Source organism: Bolinopsis microptera, chromosome 5, assembly GCF_026151205.1.
Source record: "Bolinopsis microptera isolate Bmic1 chromosome 5, MBARI_Bmic_1.0, whole genome shotgun sequence".
Taxonomy (NCBI): Eukaryota; Metazoa; Ctenophora; class Tentaculata; order Lobata; family Bolinopsidae; genus Bolinopsis; species Bolinopsis microptera.
The window spans coordinates 17,022,854-17,039,835 of NC_087076.1; the positions used below are offsets into that span (position 1 = coordinate 17,022,854).

General features: G+C 40.2%; 6 protein-coding genes across 8 annotated transcripts; 5 read left to right on the forward strand and 1 right to left on the reverse strand.

The window, feature by feature from the left end:
* The first annotated feature begins 25 nt into the window (after nucleotides 1–25).
* On the forward strand, nucleotides 26–898 carry LOC134815262 (obelin-like). The gene has a single exon (XM_063823776.1). It carries the CDS (start codon nucleotides 41–43, stop codon nucleotides 743–745), a length of 705 nt encoding a protein of 234 aa, XP_063679846.1. The 5' UTR covers nucleotides 26–40; the 3' UTR covers nucleotides 746–898.
* A 95-nt stretch (nucleotides 899–993) lies between these two features.
* On the forward strand, nucleotides 994–1,878 carry LOC134815261 (obelin-like). Its single transcript, XM_063823775.1, has one exon. The coding sequence runs from the start codon at nucleotides 1,013–1,015 to the stop codon at nucleotides 1,682–1,684; it is 672 nt and encodes a 223-aa protein (XP_063679845.1). The 5' UTR covers nucleotides 994–1,012; the 3' UTR covers nucleotides 1,685–1,878.
* Nucleotides 1,879–1,918: 40 nt separating this feature from the next.
* Nucleotides 1,919–2,623, forward strand: LOC134815263 (obelin-like). Its single transcript, XM_063823777.1, has one exon. The coding sequence runs from the start codon at nucleotides 1,919–1,921 to the stop codon at nucleotides 2,621–2,623; it is 705 nt and encodes a 234-aa protein (XP_063679847.1).
* A 187-nt stretch (nucleotides 2,624–2,810) lies between these two features.
* On the forward strand, nucleotides 2,811–3,589 carry LOC134815264 (obelin-like). The gene has a single exon (XM_063823778.1). The coding sequence runs from the start codon at nucleotides 2,859–2,861 to the stop codon at nucleotides 3,561–3,563; it is 705 nt and encodes a 234-aa protein (XP_063679848.1). The 5' UTR covers nucleotides 2,811–2,858; the 3' UTR covers nucleotides 3,564–3,589.
* Nucleotides 3,590–6,901: 3,312 nt separating this feature from the next.
* On the forward strand, nucleotides 6,902–14,120 carry LOC134816131 (adhesion G protein-coupled receptor L4-like). 3 transcript variants are annotated; one of them, XM_063824895.1, is made up of 17 exons: nucleotides 6,902–7,172; nucleotides 7,309–7,529; nucleotides 7,704–7,843; nucleotides 8,075–8,256; nucleotides 8,483–8,621; nucleotides 8,913–9,133; nucleotides 9,322–9,462; nucleotides 9,674–9,923; nucleotides 10,104–10,238; nucleotides 10,464–10,579; nucleotides 10,985–11,116; nucleotides 11,324–11,430; nucleotides 11,557–11,712; nucleotides 11,961–12,137; nucleotides 12,293–12,401; nucleotides 12,881–12,976; nucleotides 13,073–14,108. In XM_063824895.1, the coding sequence occupies exons 1-17, from the start codon at nucleotides 6,918–6,920 to the stop codon at nucleotides 13,322–13,324; spliced, it is 2,829 nt and encodes a 942-aa protein (XP_063680965.1). In that variant the 5' UTR covers nucleotides 6,902–6,917; the 3' UTR covers nucleotides 13,325–14,108. The 3 variants fall into 3 exon arrangements, with proteins under 3 accessions (XP_063680965.1, XP_063680966.1, XP_063680964.1); XM_063824896.1 differs by having other exon boundaries at nucleotides 6,906–7,172; nucleotides 10,470–10,579; nucleotides 13,073–14,120; XM_063824894.1 differs by having other exon boundaries at nucleotides 6,906–7,172; nucleotides 11,919–12,137; nucleotides 13,073–14,077.
* Nucleotides 13,650–16,847, reverse strand: LOC134816134 (coiled-coil domain-containing protein 87-like). Its single transcript, XM_063824901.1, has one exon. The coding sequence runs from the start codon at nucleotides 16,845–16,847 to the stop codon at nucleotides 14,202–14,204; it is 2,646 nt and encodes an 881-aa protein (XP_063680971.1). The 3' UTR covers nucleotides 13,650–14,201.
* Nucleotides 16,848–16,982: the final 135 nt, after the last annotated feature.

Genomic DNA, 16,982 nt, shown 5'->3' on the forward strand with positions numbered 1-16,982 from the left:
CTTTATTCAAATCGATCAAATTTGATTAATCAATCTCAATATGTTTTCTGATTATTCTCCAATCATTCAAAACATGAATACATTCACTAACCAATCTATTATTTTAGCCAAGAAAACCAACAAGATGCCACTCGACGAGACCAACAACGAGAGTTACAGATACCTGAGGAGCGTGGGTAACATGTGGCAGTTCAACGTAGAGGATCTCCACCCAAAGATGATCTCCCGGCTCTACAAGAGGTTCGACACCTTCGATTTGGACTGTGACGGTAAAATGGAGATCGACGAGATCCTCTACTGGCCCGACAGAATGAGACAGCTGGTGAACGCTACTGACGAACAGGTCGACAAGATGAGGGCTGCTTGCTACACCTTCTTCACCAACAAAGGAGTCGACCCAGTCAACGGCCTTCTCAGGGAGGACTGGGTTGAGTCTAACAGAGTCTTTGCTGAGGCTGAAAGAGAAAGGGACAGACGTGGCGAACCCTCCATGATTGGTCTCTTGTCCAACGCTTACTACGATGTCCTCGATGATGACGGTGATGGTACAGTCAGTGTTGAGGAACTCAAGACCATGATGAAAGCTTTCGATGTGCCCCAGGAGGCTGCTTACACCTTCTTCGAGAAGGCTGACACAGACAAGAGTGGTGCACTTGAGCGACCTGAGCTCATCCATCTCTTCAGAAAATTCTGGATGGAGCCCTACGATCCTCAGTGGGACGGTGTCTACGCTTACAAATACTAACCACAACATTTACCAACTCAATCCATAATTTGTGCATCCTCGGATATTCGATTTCCACTTTTTACCCTGACTTTCACAGTTCTCAATTTTAGAAACACTTAATCCAATAACAATTTACACATTGATATGATCTTTCCAAGAAACGCTGTTTTACTCTTGTTTTTCGTGATCTAAACCTTCGCCACAGTATAATTATTTATTCCAATCGATCAAATTTGATTAATCAATCTCAATATGTTTTCTGATTATTTTCCAATCATTCAAAACATGAATACATTCACTAACCAATCTATTATTTTAGCCAAGAAAACCAACAAGATGCCACTCGACGAGACCAACAACGAGAGTTACAGATACCTGAGGAGCGTGGGTAACATGTGGCAGTTCAACGTAGAGGATCTCCACCCAAAGATGATCTCCCGGCTCTACAAGAGGTTCGACACCTTCGATTTGGACTGTGACGGTAAAATGGAGATCGACGAGATCCTCTACTGGCCCGACAGAATGAGACAGCTGGTGAACGCTACTGACGAACAGGTCGACAAGATGAGGGCTGCTTGCTACACCTTCTTCACCAACAAAGGAGTCGACCCAGTCAACGGCCTTCTCAGGGAGGACTGGGTTGAGTCTAACAGAGTCTTTGCTGAGGCTGAAAGAGAAAGGGACAGACGTGGCGAACCCTCCATGATTGGTCTCTTGTCCAACGCTTACTACGATGTCCTCGATGATGACGGTGATGGTACAGTCAGTGTTGAGGAACTCAAGACCATGATGAAAGCTTTCGATGTGCCCCAGGAGGCTGCTTACACCTTCTTCGAGAAGGCTGACACAGACAAGAGTGGTGCACTTGAGCGACCTGAGCTCATCCATCTCTTCAGAAAATTCTGGATGGAGCCCTACGATCCTCAGTGGGACGGTGTCTACGCTTACAAATACTAACCAGAACATTTACCAACTCAATCCATAATTTGTGCATCCTCGGATATTCGATTTCCACTTTTTACCCTGACTTTCACAGTTCTCAATTTTAGAAACACTTAATCCAATAACAATTTACACATTGATATGATCTTTCCAAGAAACGCTGTTTTACTCTTGTTTTTCGTGATCTAAACCTTCACCAGATATGAATACTTTATTCCAATCGATCAAATTTGATTAATCAATCTCAATATGTTTTCTGATTATTCTCCAATCATTCAAAACATGAATACATTCACTAACCAATCTATTATTTTAGCCAAGAAAACCAACAAGATGCCACTCGACGAGACCAACAACGAGAGTTACAGATACCTGAGGAGCGTGGGTAACATGTGGCAGTTCAACGTAGAGGATCTCCACCCAAAGATGATCTCCCGGCTCTACAAGAGGTTCGACACCTTCGATTTGGACTGTGACGGTAAAATGGAGATCGACGAGATCCTCTACTGGCCCGACAGAATGAGACAGCTGGTGAACGCTACTGACGAACAGGTCGACAAGATGAGGGCTGCTTGCTACACCTTCTTCACCAACAAAGGAGTCGACCCAGTCAACGGCCTTCTCAGGGAGGACTGGGTTGAGTCTAACAGAGTCTTTGCTGAGGCTGAAAGAGAAAGGGACAGACGTGGCGAACCCTCCATGATTGGTCTCTTGTCCAACGCTTACTACGATGTCCTCGATGATGACGGTGATGGTACAGTCAGTGTTGAGGAACTCAAGACCATGATGAAAGCTTTCGATGTGCCCCAGGAGGCTGCTTACACCTTCTTCGAGAAGGCTGACACAGACAAGAGTGGTGCACTTGAGCGACCTGAGCTCATCCATCTCTTCAGAAAATTCTGGATGGAGCCCTACGATCCTCAGTGGGACGGTGTCTACGCTTACAAATACTAACCAGAACATTTACCAACTCAATCCATAATTTGTGCATCCTCGGATATTCGATTTCCACTTTTTACCCTGACTTTCACAGTTCTCAATTTTAGAAACACTTAATCCAATAACAATTTACACATTGATATGATCTTTCCAAGAAACGCTGTTTTACTCTAGCTTTTCCTGATCTAAACCTTCACCAGGATATGAATACTTTATTCCAATCGATCAAATTTGATTAATCAATCTCAATATGTTTTCTGATTATTCTCCAATCATTCAAAACATGAATACATTCACTAACCAATCTATTATTTTAGCCAAGAAAACCAACAAGATGCCACTCGACGAGACCAACAACGAGAGTTACAGATACCTGAGGAGCGTGGGTAACATGTGGCAGTTCAACGTAGAGGATCTCCACCCAAAGATGATCTCCCGGCTCTACAAGAGGTTCGACACCTTCGATTTGGACTGTGACGGTAAAATGGAGATCGACGAGATCCTCTACTGGCCCGACAGAATGAGACAGCTGGTGAACGCTACTGACGAACAGGTCGACAAGATGAGGGCTGCTTGCTACACCTTCTTCACCAACAAAGGAGTCGACCCAGTCAACGGCCTTCTCAGGGAGGACTGGGTTGAGTCTAACAGAGTCTTTGCTGAGGCTGAAAGAGAAAGGGACAGACGTGGCGAACCCTCCATGATTGGTCTCTTGTCCAACGCTTACTACGATGTCCTCGATGATGACGGTGATGGTACAGTCAGTGTTGAGGAACTCAAGACCATGATGAAAGCTTTCGATGTGCCCCAGGAGGCTGCTTACACCTTCTTCGAGAAGGCTGACACAGACAAGAGTGGTGCACTTGAGCGACCTGAGCTCATCCATCTCTTCAGAAAATTCTGGATGGAGCCCTACGATCCTCAGTGGGACGGTGTCTACGCTTACAAATACTAACCAGAACATTTACCAACTCAATCCATAATTTGTGCATCCTCGGATATTCGATTTGCACTTTTTACCTCGACTTTCACAGTTCTGCCGAGCCCTACGATCCTCAGCAGAGGCAACATATAACTACAAGTGCGGCAAAATTTTGCGAAAATTGTGATTCCGCAGTTGCCCATGATTTCTTAATGTGCGGCAAATTTGGTAAATAGTATTAGTGCAGCTTTGAGTGCAGCGAATATTTACGAAATGTGCGGCAAGCGTACGGTTAGTTGTTTGTTTGGGGACCTGTTTTTGGTACACCGGCCAATGTTTACAAAATCATATGATACATAACAATATAATTTTATTTAACATACGTGAATATAAGAATAGACATGAAATCTTAAATTTCTATTTATTCCCTGCAATTTTTTCCCCTACTCTTGCCGAAGGCAAAAAGATCGTAGGGAATAAGTAATCGGGTTTGGATATATGAGGTGGCCCGACGGACCTGCGTTGATGACAAAAGTCGGCTCCTTCGCAATATAGACCACTCCCCTATAATTATGTGTATAGGAAGCTGATACTAATATACACTAACTAACTAATACTCTTAACTATCTAAAAACTAACTAGCTATAATAAAATATGAGCCACAGTTCATTCTGCTAAATCTCCAACTCGTTAAAAACGGTTTATAGAATACAACGGCTACCACTTACACCAAATTAAAATACATACTATGTAAAACAAACTACACTGTATCAGCACGTAGATAACGAAAGTGAACATAACATATAAAAGTTCATAAATTCTGATAACAAGTCAGTGTACTTGTAGAAAAGGCTATAGCTCTCACTAACACAATTAACTTTATTGTCTCTGATAAGATAACGCTTGCTATTGTCCAGCTTTATTATTTCTTTCATCTGTTTGACAAGTCCACTGTGTAGCCTTCTCTGCTCCTTTGTCCTATCCGGTGCAAGATAAACGGACTTAAAATCTTCATTCGTTTTAAGTTTGTGTGCATTCCTTAGTATAATGTCCACATCGCTAGAGCTTTGTAACTGAACTTTAATTGGTCGCATTTTCTCAGGAACTTTCTTCCCAATCCTGCATATCTCATCAGTGTCAGGAAAATGACAGCCGGCCTCAGCAAAAACTAACTTGAAAAAGTCCTGGAGAGGGTCAATCTCTAATATGTCCTCCCACCCCGCTTCTTCCGTCTCCTTCACGCCGTAGATAATCAAGTATCTCGATCTTTCTTCTTCCTTATTCACTGATACGGAGAATTTTCTTGAATTAGGTAGTTCTTTCTGTGGAAAGAACTGTAGAACATTGTGGAAAGCTGCTTACACATTACCTACTACATGTGGTTACACTTACACGCGCTCCAATTTGACCTCAGACACCCTAAGGGTGATTTGTTTGATAATTCTTTCTAATTCTATTAGAACGAATGGGTAATTGCCCCATTTACAGAACATTGTTTCTCCTCTTTCATTTAGCAAGTTCCCATTTTATCGTGCCGCATGTTATAATCATTGTGTCACAAGACTGGCATATCAGTGCTGTAAGTGCCGCAATCATGTCATAAAGTTGTCTGAAACTTAATTAATAGTTTGTGCATCGGCCTCAGATATTCGATTTCCACGTTTCACTTTGACTTAAGTTCTGAATTTTAGAAACTTAATCTAATTTAATTTACACATTGATATTCGTTCAAAGTTACGCTGTTTTACTTTTGTGTTCCATTTTAACCTTCTCGGTATTGACTTCATTTCTATCTATCAAATGCGATGAACCTAAGATAGGGCGATTTAGAACTCATCTAATTCCGTTCAACTTCAAGAACATCATGAGATCATGGAATATTTTTGTCAATTTATTGGCCAATTCTGAAAAAGACTCTTCCGTTTAGAGCTTGGTGGCACATAACCTTATATTGGCCCAGTTCATATTTCTTGTAAAATTTATTTTGATCGGCTCTTATTTTTATGGGTTTTTGGGGGAAAAGCAAAAAATTGTTAAAAATAGGATGGGGGACGGGGGAATTCTAATCTTAAAGTTTATTTAGAAACGCCATTTTAACGAACCAAACCAGACTGCAGCCATATGATGTTTGATATGATTTATATTTTGAAATCCAGTAGATAGTTTTAGATATTATATGAAGTGATACAATAATTTGAAACTAGGAAATGCAGCTAATGATTCGAATAAGGCACAATAGTCAATGCAACCGCGCTTTTATCGTGAGTTGTGCCCATGCAATAACTTACATTTATTGACACTAAAGTTTGACATCCGCCAATAATTGCATATTTAACGCATAAATGACTACAGTAGCTTGATACCAGTTGGCCAGTTTGAAACCAAAATACGCTTTAATATTTCGCAATAACTTTCGTAACGCGACAATTTACCTTAGTTGTAGTGAACGCTGAACTTAGTCGTACTGAACGTACGTTCCAATCATTTTGTAGTGAACGTTTGTGAACGTTAGTGAACGTTAGTCAATATTTTGATAATTTTCCGATAGTTTTTAACTTCCAGACATCCTGATTCGTGTGCTGATCATATCCCTGATAAGCCGCGGGTGAACACAAAACCCTACTGAATGTAGGGGGGAATGGAGCTCGAGCCACCTTTTGTTGGCAAGACATCCTTGGAACCCTTCAGTCTCTCTAACATAATAAACTGGGAGGCAAACCTGGTTTTAGCAAATTGACATGAGAATGGGTTCTAAACGTTTCTTCACATTTGTAACTATTTTGTTACAATTCGACAATGTCTCCTTGGTCCAGCTCAACTTCCCGACATCCTCGGCAAGTAGATCGAACTGGTGGGTTACACAACATGATCCTATGATGTGTTCATAATCAGCTTCGATTAAGCGTCGTAGAGATTTATTGACATTTGGATTGGCTGTTACAACGTGGCAAATCCTGTCGGCGCCAATTTCTTCAATTTTGGCTTTTACAATCTCATACTGACCATTCGCAGTTTTCTCAACCCCTGTAGCATTAACCGCGTCATGAAAAATAATGTCCTGCCTTTGCACGAGGATGAAGTTAACGAGAGGGTGAGAGGATAGATCCTTCCAACCATCAGTTGTTAGGGTACATGGGAATTGCTCAGTGATCAGCCGTTTCTGGAAAACGTCCACCTGCCGTCTTAGAGAATCTCGTTCATCCGTCAGCATCTTTGCCGGATAATTGGGCTATGTCCGGCATTTTAATTTCATAATAGCAATTAACGTTCCTTATGTTCCGAACGTTAAAATCTTTTAGCAAACGCGTTCACAAACTATTTTTAGTGAACGTTCCGTACGTTCACTACAACTAAGCAATTTACCCAAAACCTGTTAGTTTTATTTAGATGAAGTTACTATTGCCATGGCTACTGTTGCTTGTGTTGGGAAAGTGTGAGAGCCAGTGTATTAACGACCAGTATGGTAACCTGACCTGGCCAGCTACACAGTCAGGTCACTCCGTCAGTTTGCAGTGTGACTCTAGTGGTGACCAGGACTCAAGTGTCAGGAGAAACTGTGAAGGGAGGGACTGGGTTACTGAGCATGATCCTTGCGAGGAGGAGCTGAGAGGGGCACACAGCAAACTCAACCACTCCTTGCAGGTTAGTAGTTTGAACTTGCGATAAAAATATCAAAATGTATCAAAAACTGTTGCCACTTGGGCGGTGGGACCTTTGGTTCTAAGTTGAAAGGGACAAAAAAGATTTGCTCATGACATATTCCTCATAACGTTACCAGAGCGAGCCAAGGAAGCTTATGAGACGTTTGGATTCAACACCAACAAGCTGCTATCTGAACTCAGAACAACTCACAGCTCTACACAGCGTGCTGCTTCAGGTCGTAGATTCGCTGGAAACACCATCCCATCTTGAGGTTTACAGTCATCACTTTAACTCTATTCTGTGCTCGGGCTACAAACAGTTTCGAGAGAGCTTCCAAACGGGAAATGAACTACTCGGGTAAGGAGGAATAGGAGCAGAAGCTGCTCCCCGGCCTTAATTAAAGACTAATTATTATTTAAATCCTGATCATAACAGTTTTGTAATAGCTTGTCGCTTGTGGAGAATGATCGATCACAACAATGATATGAAAATATAAAATCTAGCAGGAGCAGCAACTAACGACCATTTCAGACTCTGGAACAGGACAGTATTAGCTCTGTACAAGATAGACCCCCCAATAGACCAACGACACTTGATCCTCTTCAACAACAACTTCACTGTTTATCTGATAAAGATTGGAAATCAATCTGCGACTTCTTTCAACTTGAAACGTTAGTGTTGCTTCGAACAGACTGATGTGCTAGCTATACCATAGCATTTTCTCGCGTCTTTGACGGATGATTCCAACAGTATTTATGAATAAAACACTATTTAAATTCTAAACAGTATAAATTTTAAGATTTTTTAACGTAAAAATCTGATAAAATCGTAAGTTTATCATAGTTAAATAGTTTAGCAGGCAAATAGTGATGATAGAAGACAATTTTAACAACTGCCTTCAGATATGAACGTGACAATAGGAACTGGAAACCCTAAAAAGTCAGAAACAATAAGAATGGTGTTCATGACCAACAAAAGGCTGTTCGGAGGAGAAAACTCCAAAGAACCAGTCATATCCGTGACGTTTCATAGTGATCAGGGGGGATCGGGTGCTGATGTGAGACTGTATGTGGATCCAGAGGAGGTATATATTAACATCTGCATCATACCTCGTGGTCACGTGATGCTAATCTAGGTCCTAGGACTAAGAGATAACAATAGAATCAAATACATAAAACTAGGCCACTCCATAATTTCAGACAATTATAACGTAAACTAAGATCCTTCAATTCTGATCATGTATATAAATGTCAGAATATCTCTAGTTACTCAAGCCAATCACTAAACAGGAAATAATAAACCTTCTACAGTACCCAGGAAGTCAGAAGTGCCTGATATGGTCGGAAGAAGAGAACGATTGGAAAACACACTCAATAACAATGCGGCCAAAACCAGACAAGTTACTGTGCCACTATAAGGAGACAGGCGTCTACTCATACGCTAAATTAGGTCTAAATTATATTTTAGTGTTATTTAGATTAATTCGATGTAATGGGTCCAAGTTACTGCGGACATAGTTCATTATGTGTATACCGTGTTTGGGTGCCCATCATATTTTACAGATGGGGGCGATATTTTGAACGACTCTATTTCATATTCATCTATTGCTGTACTCTGTGAAATTTGAAAAGTATTTAATAAAAAAATGTATAGGCTGTGAAACTTTATTATTGGAATTGATTTATCAAAATTCAAAACAAACTCATCAGAATTTGCAGAAGGCTTAAACTGAGCTCACAGGTGTTTGTAAGGACGACAAGTTGTCAGGTCTCACTTGGAAAAACACAATTGAGACACAGTACCAGTCTCAATACTGTCTCTCCTCATCCCTGGACCCCTTTATACGGAGACGTTGTGGTAGAGCAGGTGTGTGGGAGCCTCTTAAAACAAATACCACTTGTCTTGATACGGACAGTGCGGGGATTGGGGAGTATCTGGATATTATCTATCTACAGCTCGAGGTAAGGTTCACTTTTAGTGCACTTCCAGTTCACTTTTAGTTCACATTTAGTTCACTTTTAGTACGCTGGCTGTTGCGGCTCTGTTAACTGCTTTTCTTACATATTTAATCTAAAATGTACTTTATGTTTCAATATTGTTAATTAAGATTTCCAGATGGTCGAGCCAGCATATAACCACCACCACACAGGGAAACAAAGTTATTAGTAGTCAGATTCTGGACAGTTTGAGCTTTTTAGAAGATGCATCAGCGGGCAACCTAACATTAAGCGACATGAGAAAACTCGTCGAACTGCTTCATTATATTTCAGATAAAATATCAGTCGAAAAGGTATCGTAAATTTATAGTCAGTTTGAGTTATGGCCCATGAAATACCTTTGACACAAAGGAAATATGATCCGCCGGCCGCAAAACGCAATTGAAATGCGGCAAGCAGTCAACTTAATTTTGTTTAACATCAAGGTAATGTTTAATTTAGTGTCTCTGATCTATTTTGAAGATAAACAATAAAGAGATTGAAACTAACAATAGTATATAACAGGATATCACGACTTGGTTAAGCTGTCTTGACAAATTGGTAATGTCTCCAATCTACGAGAGCATGAGTTCTGATAGAACCCAGAATTTCCACAACGGGAATGAGAGTTCAATTCTTCTGACTGCTCTGGAAACTGTTGTAACCAGACTAGTCCTTTCAAAGCAGCAGTTCCAGTTTTACAGTCAGGCATTTGAAGTGGCAGTTTTTAGGGCAGTCAAGTTTAAATTCCGACCTGACAAAATCCACCTTAATGGTACGAATTTCCTTTTCTTTTTATTGAATTTTAGGCACACTCACGAGTCAAGATATTAGAATGGAATTTGTCGGATTTATTTTATCAATTTTAACTTGAACGAAAACTTTGGGAAAAATAAGAAATGTAATAATAAACCCAGAAAATTATCATCATACCGCTCATGTTTAGGCATTTCAGGGACAGACATCAAGTTCTTTGACGCGTTCGATTTCATTGGCTCACCCATTCGTACAATCGAGATTATCAAATACACACGCGAAAAGTTGCAAATAAGGGGGATGACTAACGGGAATAACGTTCTTCACGACCGAGGTAGGAGGATAACAAGTAACACCAATAAATTATATTAAGCATTTATATTGTATGATTATATTATAGATCGGCGAATTGCTTATAATTGTATCATTCTATCGGAACAATAGCAATTGTACGAAGAAATATCCTGACGATAGTGAAAAAGAATTATTTAATTTGTGGACCAAGAATAATATATTCTGATCAAATAATGTCGTGAAAATTGCTAAAAAATAACCAAAGTTCCAGGTCAGGATCTGTACCCAGAAATAGTATCAGTAAAGATCAAAGAACAGAAAGTAGAAGATATTGAGGGAGCAGTGCAGCTTGTTTTTACTATTAATAAACACCGCAAAAAGGTACCTGTATAATATTAGGATCAGTTGAAACTATCGGACTACGATGAATGGGGACTTGCCACCATAGTATGACAACATTAAAATATATTGACTCTGTTACATCGTTTCCTGTTAATAATAATATCGACCTTATCGTGCTGCACGGTGAATTTGCATAATTCACAACTTTTGGTACCAAATTTATCAAAATCGGAGGAAAAAAATTCTGTGCCAACTCATGGCGCTTTTACATAGATTATAAGTACTTTAAAGCTTAGGGTTAATCATTACTAATCAGATTAGAATTGAAGGTCGAAAATTTGGGCCGGAAGATTTTACCCCTTGATCCTAATGATTGTCTTTTGCTAACATTTTTCCAATAAGCGAACATAGTATACATTGTAAATAAAATACCTTGGTCTGTAGCATTCAGGGGTAATGTGCGTGTACTGGAATGAAAAGAATGGGAGTTGGTCACGAGCTGGACTGACCACCACGATAGATCACAACAAAGTTATTTGTAACAGCTCACATCTCACTAGTTTCTCTATACTCCTGGTATGTGAACTGAAACATGAATCATAGAAATAAGGAATTTTATCAACAATTCGTAACTTGTTCATGAATCTTTAGATCAAATGAATCACTTTAAATTATGTGAACTACACTTTACTAATTCTTCCGAATAATATGCCAGTAGATTAATATAGGGTAATTTCTATCATGAATTATCAAATGAACCCACACATATAAAACACAATTCAGAGCACAGCAGGAGCAGACGACATAGCCTTGGAGAACATAACTATAGGATCTCTTATCGCGTCAGCTCTCTTTCTTCTTATCTCTCTCTTTGCGCTGCTTTCTAACAGGTAACTTCATGATTTACTGAAGTTAAATTAGATATCCTAGAAAAATATTTGAAATTGTGACTCGAAAACAAAAGTATGCTAAGCCCTGGAGCTAAACAAAGAACGTCACATATCTATGATATCCAGGAAGATACGTCAGCTGATATCACAGAGAATTCACATTTGGTTGTGTGGTAATCTCCTGCTCCTAAACTTGACATTCCTCGGAGGACACGACAAGACGGAAGATAGGACTATTTGCACTGTTATCGCTGTTCTCATACTCTTCTTCGCTCTTTCCAGGTTCGTGTTATACAATCACACCACACACATATCAATAGTTACTGGGCGGAGCTCAGCCTGTCATTCCGCCGAATCTCTATTCGGTTTATATGTTTATAATTATATGTTTATACTTATAGCTATAGCCTGGGGTTCCCATGTAAATCAATATAGGAGGTATCAGCATTCAATCATTGGTAAAGTTACAAACATGATATCTTGAACAGTGTAGCCAACAAAATGAGAGGTGAAACCAACCTACACTTCAGCATGTTCTGGATGACAGTGGAAGGGTACGCGCTGTACGAGGCAACAGTCAGTGTTTACAATAGCAAGATTACGGGCAACTTCTTGAGGTTGACTGCGGTGCTGAACCCTCTACTAGCTGCGACTATCATTACTGCCACTCTCCTGTTAGACGAGAACTTCTACGATACTACTGTAATGTAAGATAACATGTTGATCATGTGGTTTCAGGCGGGTTGTGCAATAATTAACATTAACGTTTACCAGATCTCACATTGTACTAATCTCATTTGTATCGGAAACTTACCACTTACCACTAATACCAACAAGTTGACTGTTAGTGTTTCATCTGCAGATGCTGGTTGACGAAACGTGGTACACTTATATTCTACATTCCTGTTGTGATCGGTACTGTGTTGTTCAATCTTCTCGTTCTGGTTCAGGTTCTTCATTCGATCAACACCGTGAGTTCCTATCGGTGTATTGTATTGAATACAGAGGAAAACGGCGGCGGACATAGTTATAACTATACACAGTTATTTCACTTTTGTTAGATTTTCTTGGTCATAGATTTCCGAGCGCAAGCCCGCATTGAGTGCAATGTTTGCTTGCATTGTATAGTGGATATGTATTATATCATATATATGATATAAGGGGTCGTTCACATATTACGTAATCATTTTTTGGAACATTTTTACCCCCCCCCCCCCCCCTCCGTAATCAGTTTTACACATAGCTAGTGTGTCAAAATTACACTAGCGTAATCATTCGGAACCCCCCCCCCCCCCCCCTCAGCTGATTACGTAATATGTGAACGTCCCCTAACACATATGCTACGTATCCACGATACAATCACAAATCAACAATGCAAGCAAACATCGATATAATAAGATGCTAACATGGTGTGTTATGTACTCATGCGTGGACTAACACCTTCCCTTAGAGACCGAGTAACAACTACAGTGTCACACCCACCTCACAAAACAGTGACCAGAAGAGAGACAACAAGATGCATCCACTGTCAGCACTTCTCAAACGGGTCAGTACTCTTTAATAATTATCTCAAACTATTACGATTACTTGAATTTCAACAACGCGCACTATGCGGAATATAATTATAAACATTTTATTTCAGGCCAAAGCAGTTTGTTCATTGTCGGTTCTTTTTGGGCTATCCTGGGGATTTGGAATACTCGGCTTCTTCACAGATTCTGTGATACTTAGCTATTTGTTTGCTCTCACAACAACGTTACAAGGGTTTTTCTTTTTCATTTTCTTTATTCTTATGAAAAATGATTTGAGGCAGATTTTGTGGAAACGAATAAGTACTTTTAGAGGGGGCCGTGTTAAAACTCAGACCAGAAATAGAACAGTATTGAGACATTAATGCTATAAATAAATAACTTGGCATAATCAGATGTTCAGGAACTGTGCGAAATTTTCAGATGACAATGACATGAATCGATAAATGGCAACTGGCCAGATGATATTTTGAATTAACTCTTCTGGTTTCAATGCGTGCCCAATAACTAGGATCGAATTCGAATGTACACAATTACTTTATTCAGGTGCACTAAACATCCTTTACTTCCATACATGTAAGGCATTTACAGGATGATTTCAGAATAATAACTTACCTAATTGCTTTTTATTTTATTTAAATTCTAATTACGCTAATGAATTGTAATAAATCAAAGTTTCTATGGTAACCAAGCTGATCGCAGTGCTCCACTACCAACCAGAATGTTTTCGCGCGCTACGCAAAGTAGTCAATGTGCTTCGTCTGACGTATGGATCATGCGATTTAGATCATAGCATTGTTATATTTTGTCAACCGCATGACTATTGTCTATTATATTACATCTGGACCAACATGCGTCACAACATTGTGGTTCACAAAAGAAGCGTTTACATTTGTCCCACATACAACTTATCATAATCTTAAACTTAAATAATCGAGAAAAGACTAGATCAATCATGGTTGCTGAGCTGAATTTAATTGATTATAATCAATAATTAATTACATTTTACACATTAAGTAAGAATTGTATTTTCTTAAAATGCATGATCATGGATATCATTGAAATAATCAAATAGAAACTATAAAAGATATAAAACTATTTACATTCTGTGTTCTGATATATCTGTATTTTATTTATAAATTATTGTACAAAATCATTCTGAGTTCTGTCGTTTGTCTCAACCCAACCCAAACAATTTAGTCTGACTAAATATCTACAGTAAGAGGCAACTAAGTGTTAAACTCATACAAGTTCTAAAGGGGAAATAGGTGGCAGATCGACCATAACCATGCCTCCTTGTTCAAGTGCTGCCTGCCTGCGCTCCTGCTGCAGCCAATATAACATTTCCGTTGTGTCACGTGCCATTTTGTCGAAATATACTCGACCTTGATATGTAACTGTGTCCCCAAGCTCTTTGTGTACCTTTATTATGTGGTTATTGACTTGTTTTTCGCATTTTTTGATGCGGCGATGAAGTGCTGAACGTTTCTTTTCCTCAAGAATACGGGACGTTTTGCTGTTCTGGCCAAACAGCCGCTGTGGATCTGAAGCATCTTTTTCGAATGTTTCCAGTTCTAAAATAAGTTTTTCACGGCTAGATATAGCATTGCAAGCGTGTTCCCAAAGATCCACAACATTTTTGAGACTCTTCGAATCGATCTTGCAGTATTTGATCGTCATATCAATCCTATCATTATCGGGCATTTCAAGTTTCTTCCAAATGTTGTTCAGGCGTTCCTGCAACATCTTACTTTCCAATGCAATAGAAGCCATGCCAGTACTGACTACATCTTGTGACACAGTAAAAGCAACAGTTTTTGATTCTTTGGACATAACACTCTTCGGGGCCATCGTACTGGAACTTTCAGCAGATTTTGAACGAGGATATTTTCTGAGGGTAGAACTAGACTGAACAAGCTGGGTGATCTTTTCAGGGGTAAGATCACCGCTTAAAGTTCCCTCTTCTAATTCTGGATCCTTGCCTAGTCCTCCCATCAATATAGCGTTGGCATTCCAAAAACCGGGGACAACTTTGTTTTTCTCCTCCAACATTGCCTGCAACAGCTGGTCTCGCTTTTCACGCTCCTTTAACAGCTCTTTTTCCAGCAGAATATCACGTTCATCATCCGAGTCCATGTCCTCCTCCGAATCGTAAAGATGAAATACCAAAGCAAGATAATCGCTCTCCCGGATGGACAAATACTTGAAGTAGTCCTCCGCAGACATTATTGACTTCCACCACTGCAACCAGTTTGTGTATGATTTACTTGACGACTTTGCATCACCCTTGAAGTTGGTGGTGTCGAAATCGGAGAAAACTGGAACTTTGAGGAGCTGGCTAGGGAACACTTCGCTAGGATCACCGTGTGAATCATTGCCCTGAAAGTGAACGTTAGCCTCCCAATCTTCTCTAGTACTCATTCCCCAGGGTGGTTTGTCTGTAACTTTAATCTTTTCATTGATTCTCCTGTTTTTCACCTTTTTCTTCCTCATAATTCCTGAGTTGAAGTAATGATCTGCTGTTGGGAGGTTTGGACACGGTTTTTCCATGTCTGATGTAAATTGTACGTGAGCATGGTCGATTGTTTTGTAGATCTCACTGTAGACATCTTTTATCTCCTGACCCATAAAGAGGTTCCTGTCAAGGAAAGCTATATCAGATTCATCTATCTCGTTTAATAGTTCGTTGTACAAGCAAGGTGAGAGATCTAAAATCATGTTCGACTGAGGGACCCTCTCTGAAACGCGAATATCTGATGTTTTGACTACAGTTTTATCAGGCATAACATTGGAAGTGATAGCCGGCTGGACAGGAAGATTAGATACATCGACACTTTCACCACTCAGAATAGATTCTAGACGCTCCCGTCTTGGTTGTGGTCTACGTTTGGGCGGTGCTGCTTTGGTTGATGCTTGCAACACGGCCGCCAACTCCTCTTCGTCATCAGCTACCGTCATCTGAGTAGCTGGGACTCTGTTTTCTGAGAGAAGAAACTCCAGGTCTCGGTGTCGGAACATGACTGAGTCCTCCTGCTGTAGCTTGTGAGGTGATGATCCTGTTGTAAAAGAAGAGACTTCACCGTCACTGCCCGCAGCTTCGAAACCATATGACTTGGCTAGGGACTTGGAGGCGTCACTTACAGACTTAAACTCAGAAACTACCTGCGCAAATCTCAGTTTACTCTCTATTGCAGATACTTTCTGAGATAATTCAGGGTCTATTATTGATACAGATGTTGCTTTTGGGATCATCCGATCAAAATAACCCAAGAAATCGTCCTTGAACTCATCTTCAAGTCCAGTTTTTCGGCTGGAAGGGACAGATTGGACTTTGAACTCTTGTAAAATCTTCTGTCGGAGTCTGTGAACATTTAGTGATTTACTTGCTTCAGATATCAAGGAACCCTTGATACGCGACACATTAACTGACCTCGAGAAAACACCTTTACCGTCCAACTTATTGATTCTATTCAAATAATTAGAGAACAGTTCCTGACAAATCTCAACAACATTAATGAACAGCATGATGTGAACCTTCTTGTTCTGAGTGGAGGTCAGATGGGGGTCATTTATTGCCTCACATAAACTGTTCCATATTGTATACACCTCGGAGAAAATTATAGAAATGAGTCCTTCCTGGTGCTCGATAGACAAGTTCGTGCAAGCTGCGTTTGGTTTAATCCTTTCTTGTAAGATCTCTAGAAACTGTTCGTAAAGTTTGGGAGGTTGCTGAATGACCTCCTCGAGTGGCGAGGGTGGTCGCTCGAAACCGTCGGGTTTTTCTGATTCCTCAACATCGTCCACTTTCTCCAGGGGCTCCGGGGAGAAGATGCTGAAGGAGGGGAACTGGTACACATCACGTGGTGCTACCACTGGCTCTACCAGCATCCTGGGATAAGATGAAGTCAGATTACGGGTCTGGCACGTGACTTAAGTCGCCCAATCGGAGGACGAAGCTGAAATCAGCAAATTTTATTGAATTAAGATTGAATTAAGATTGTCCAACTTGACAATTGACGCACT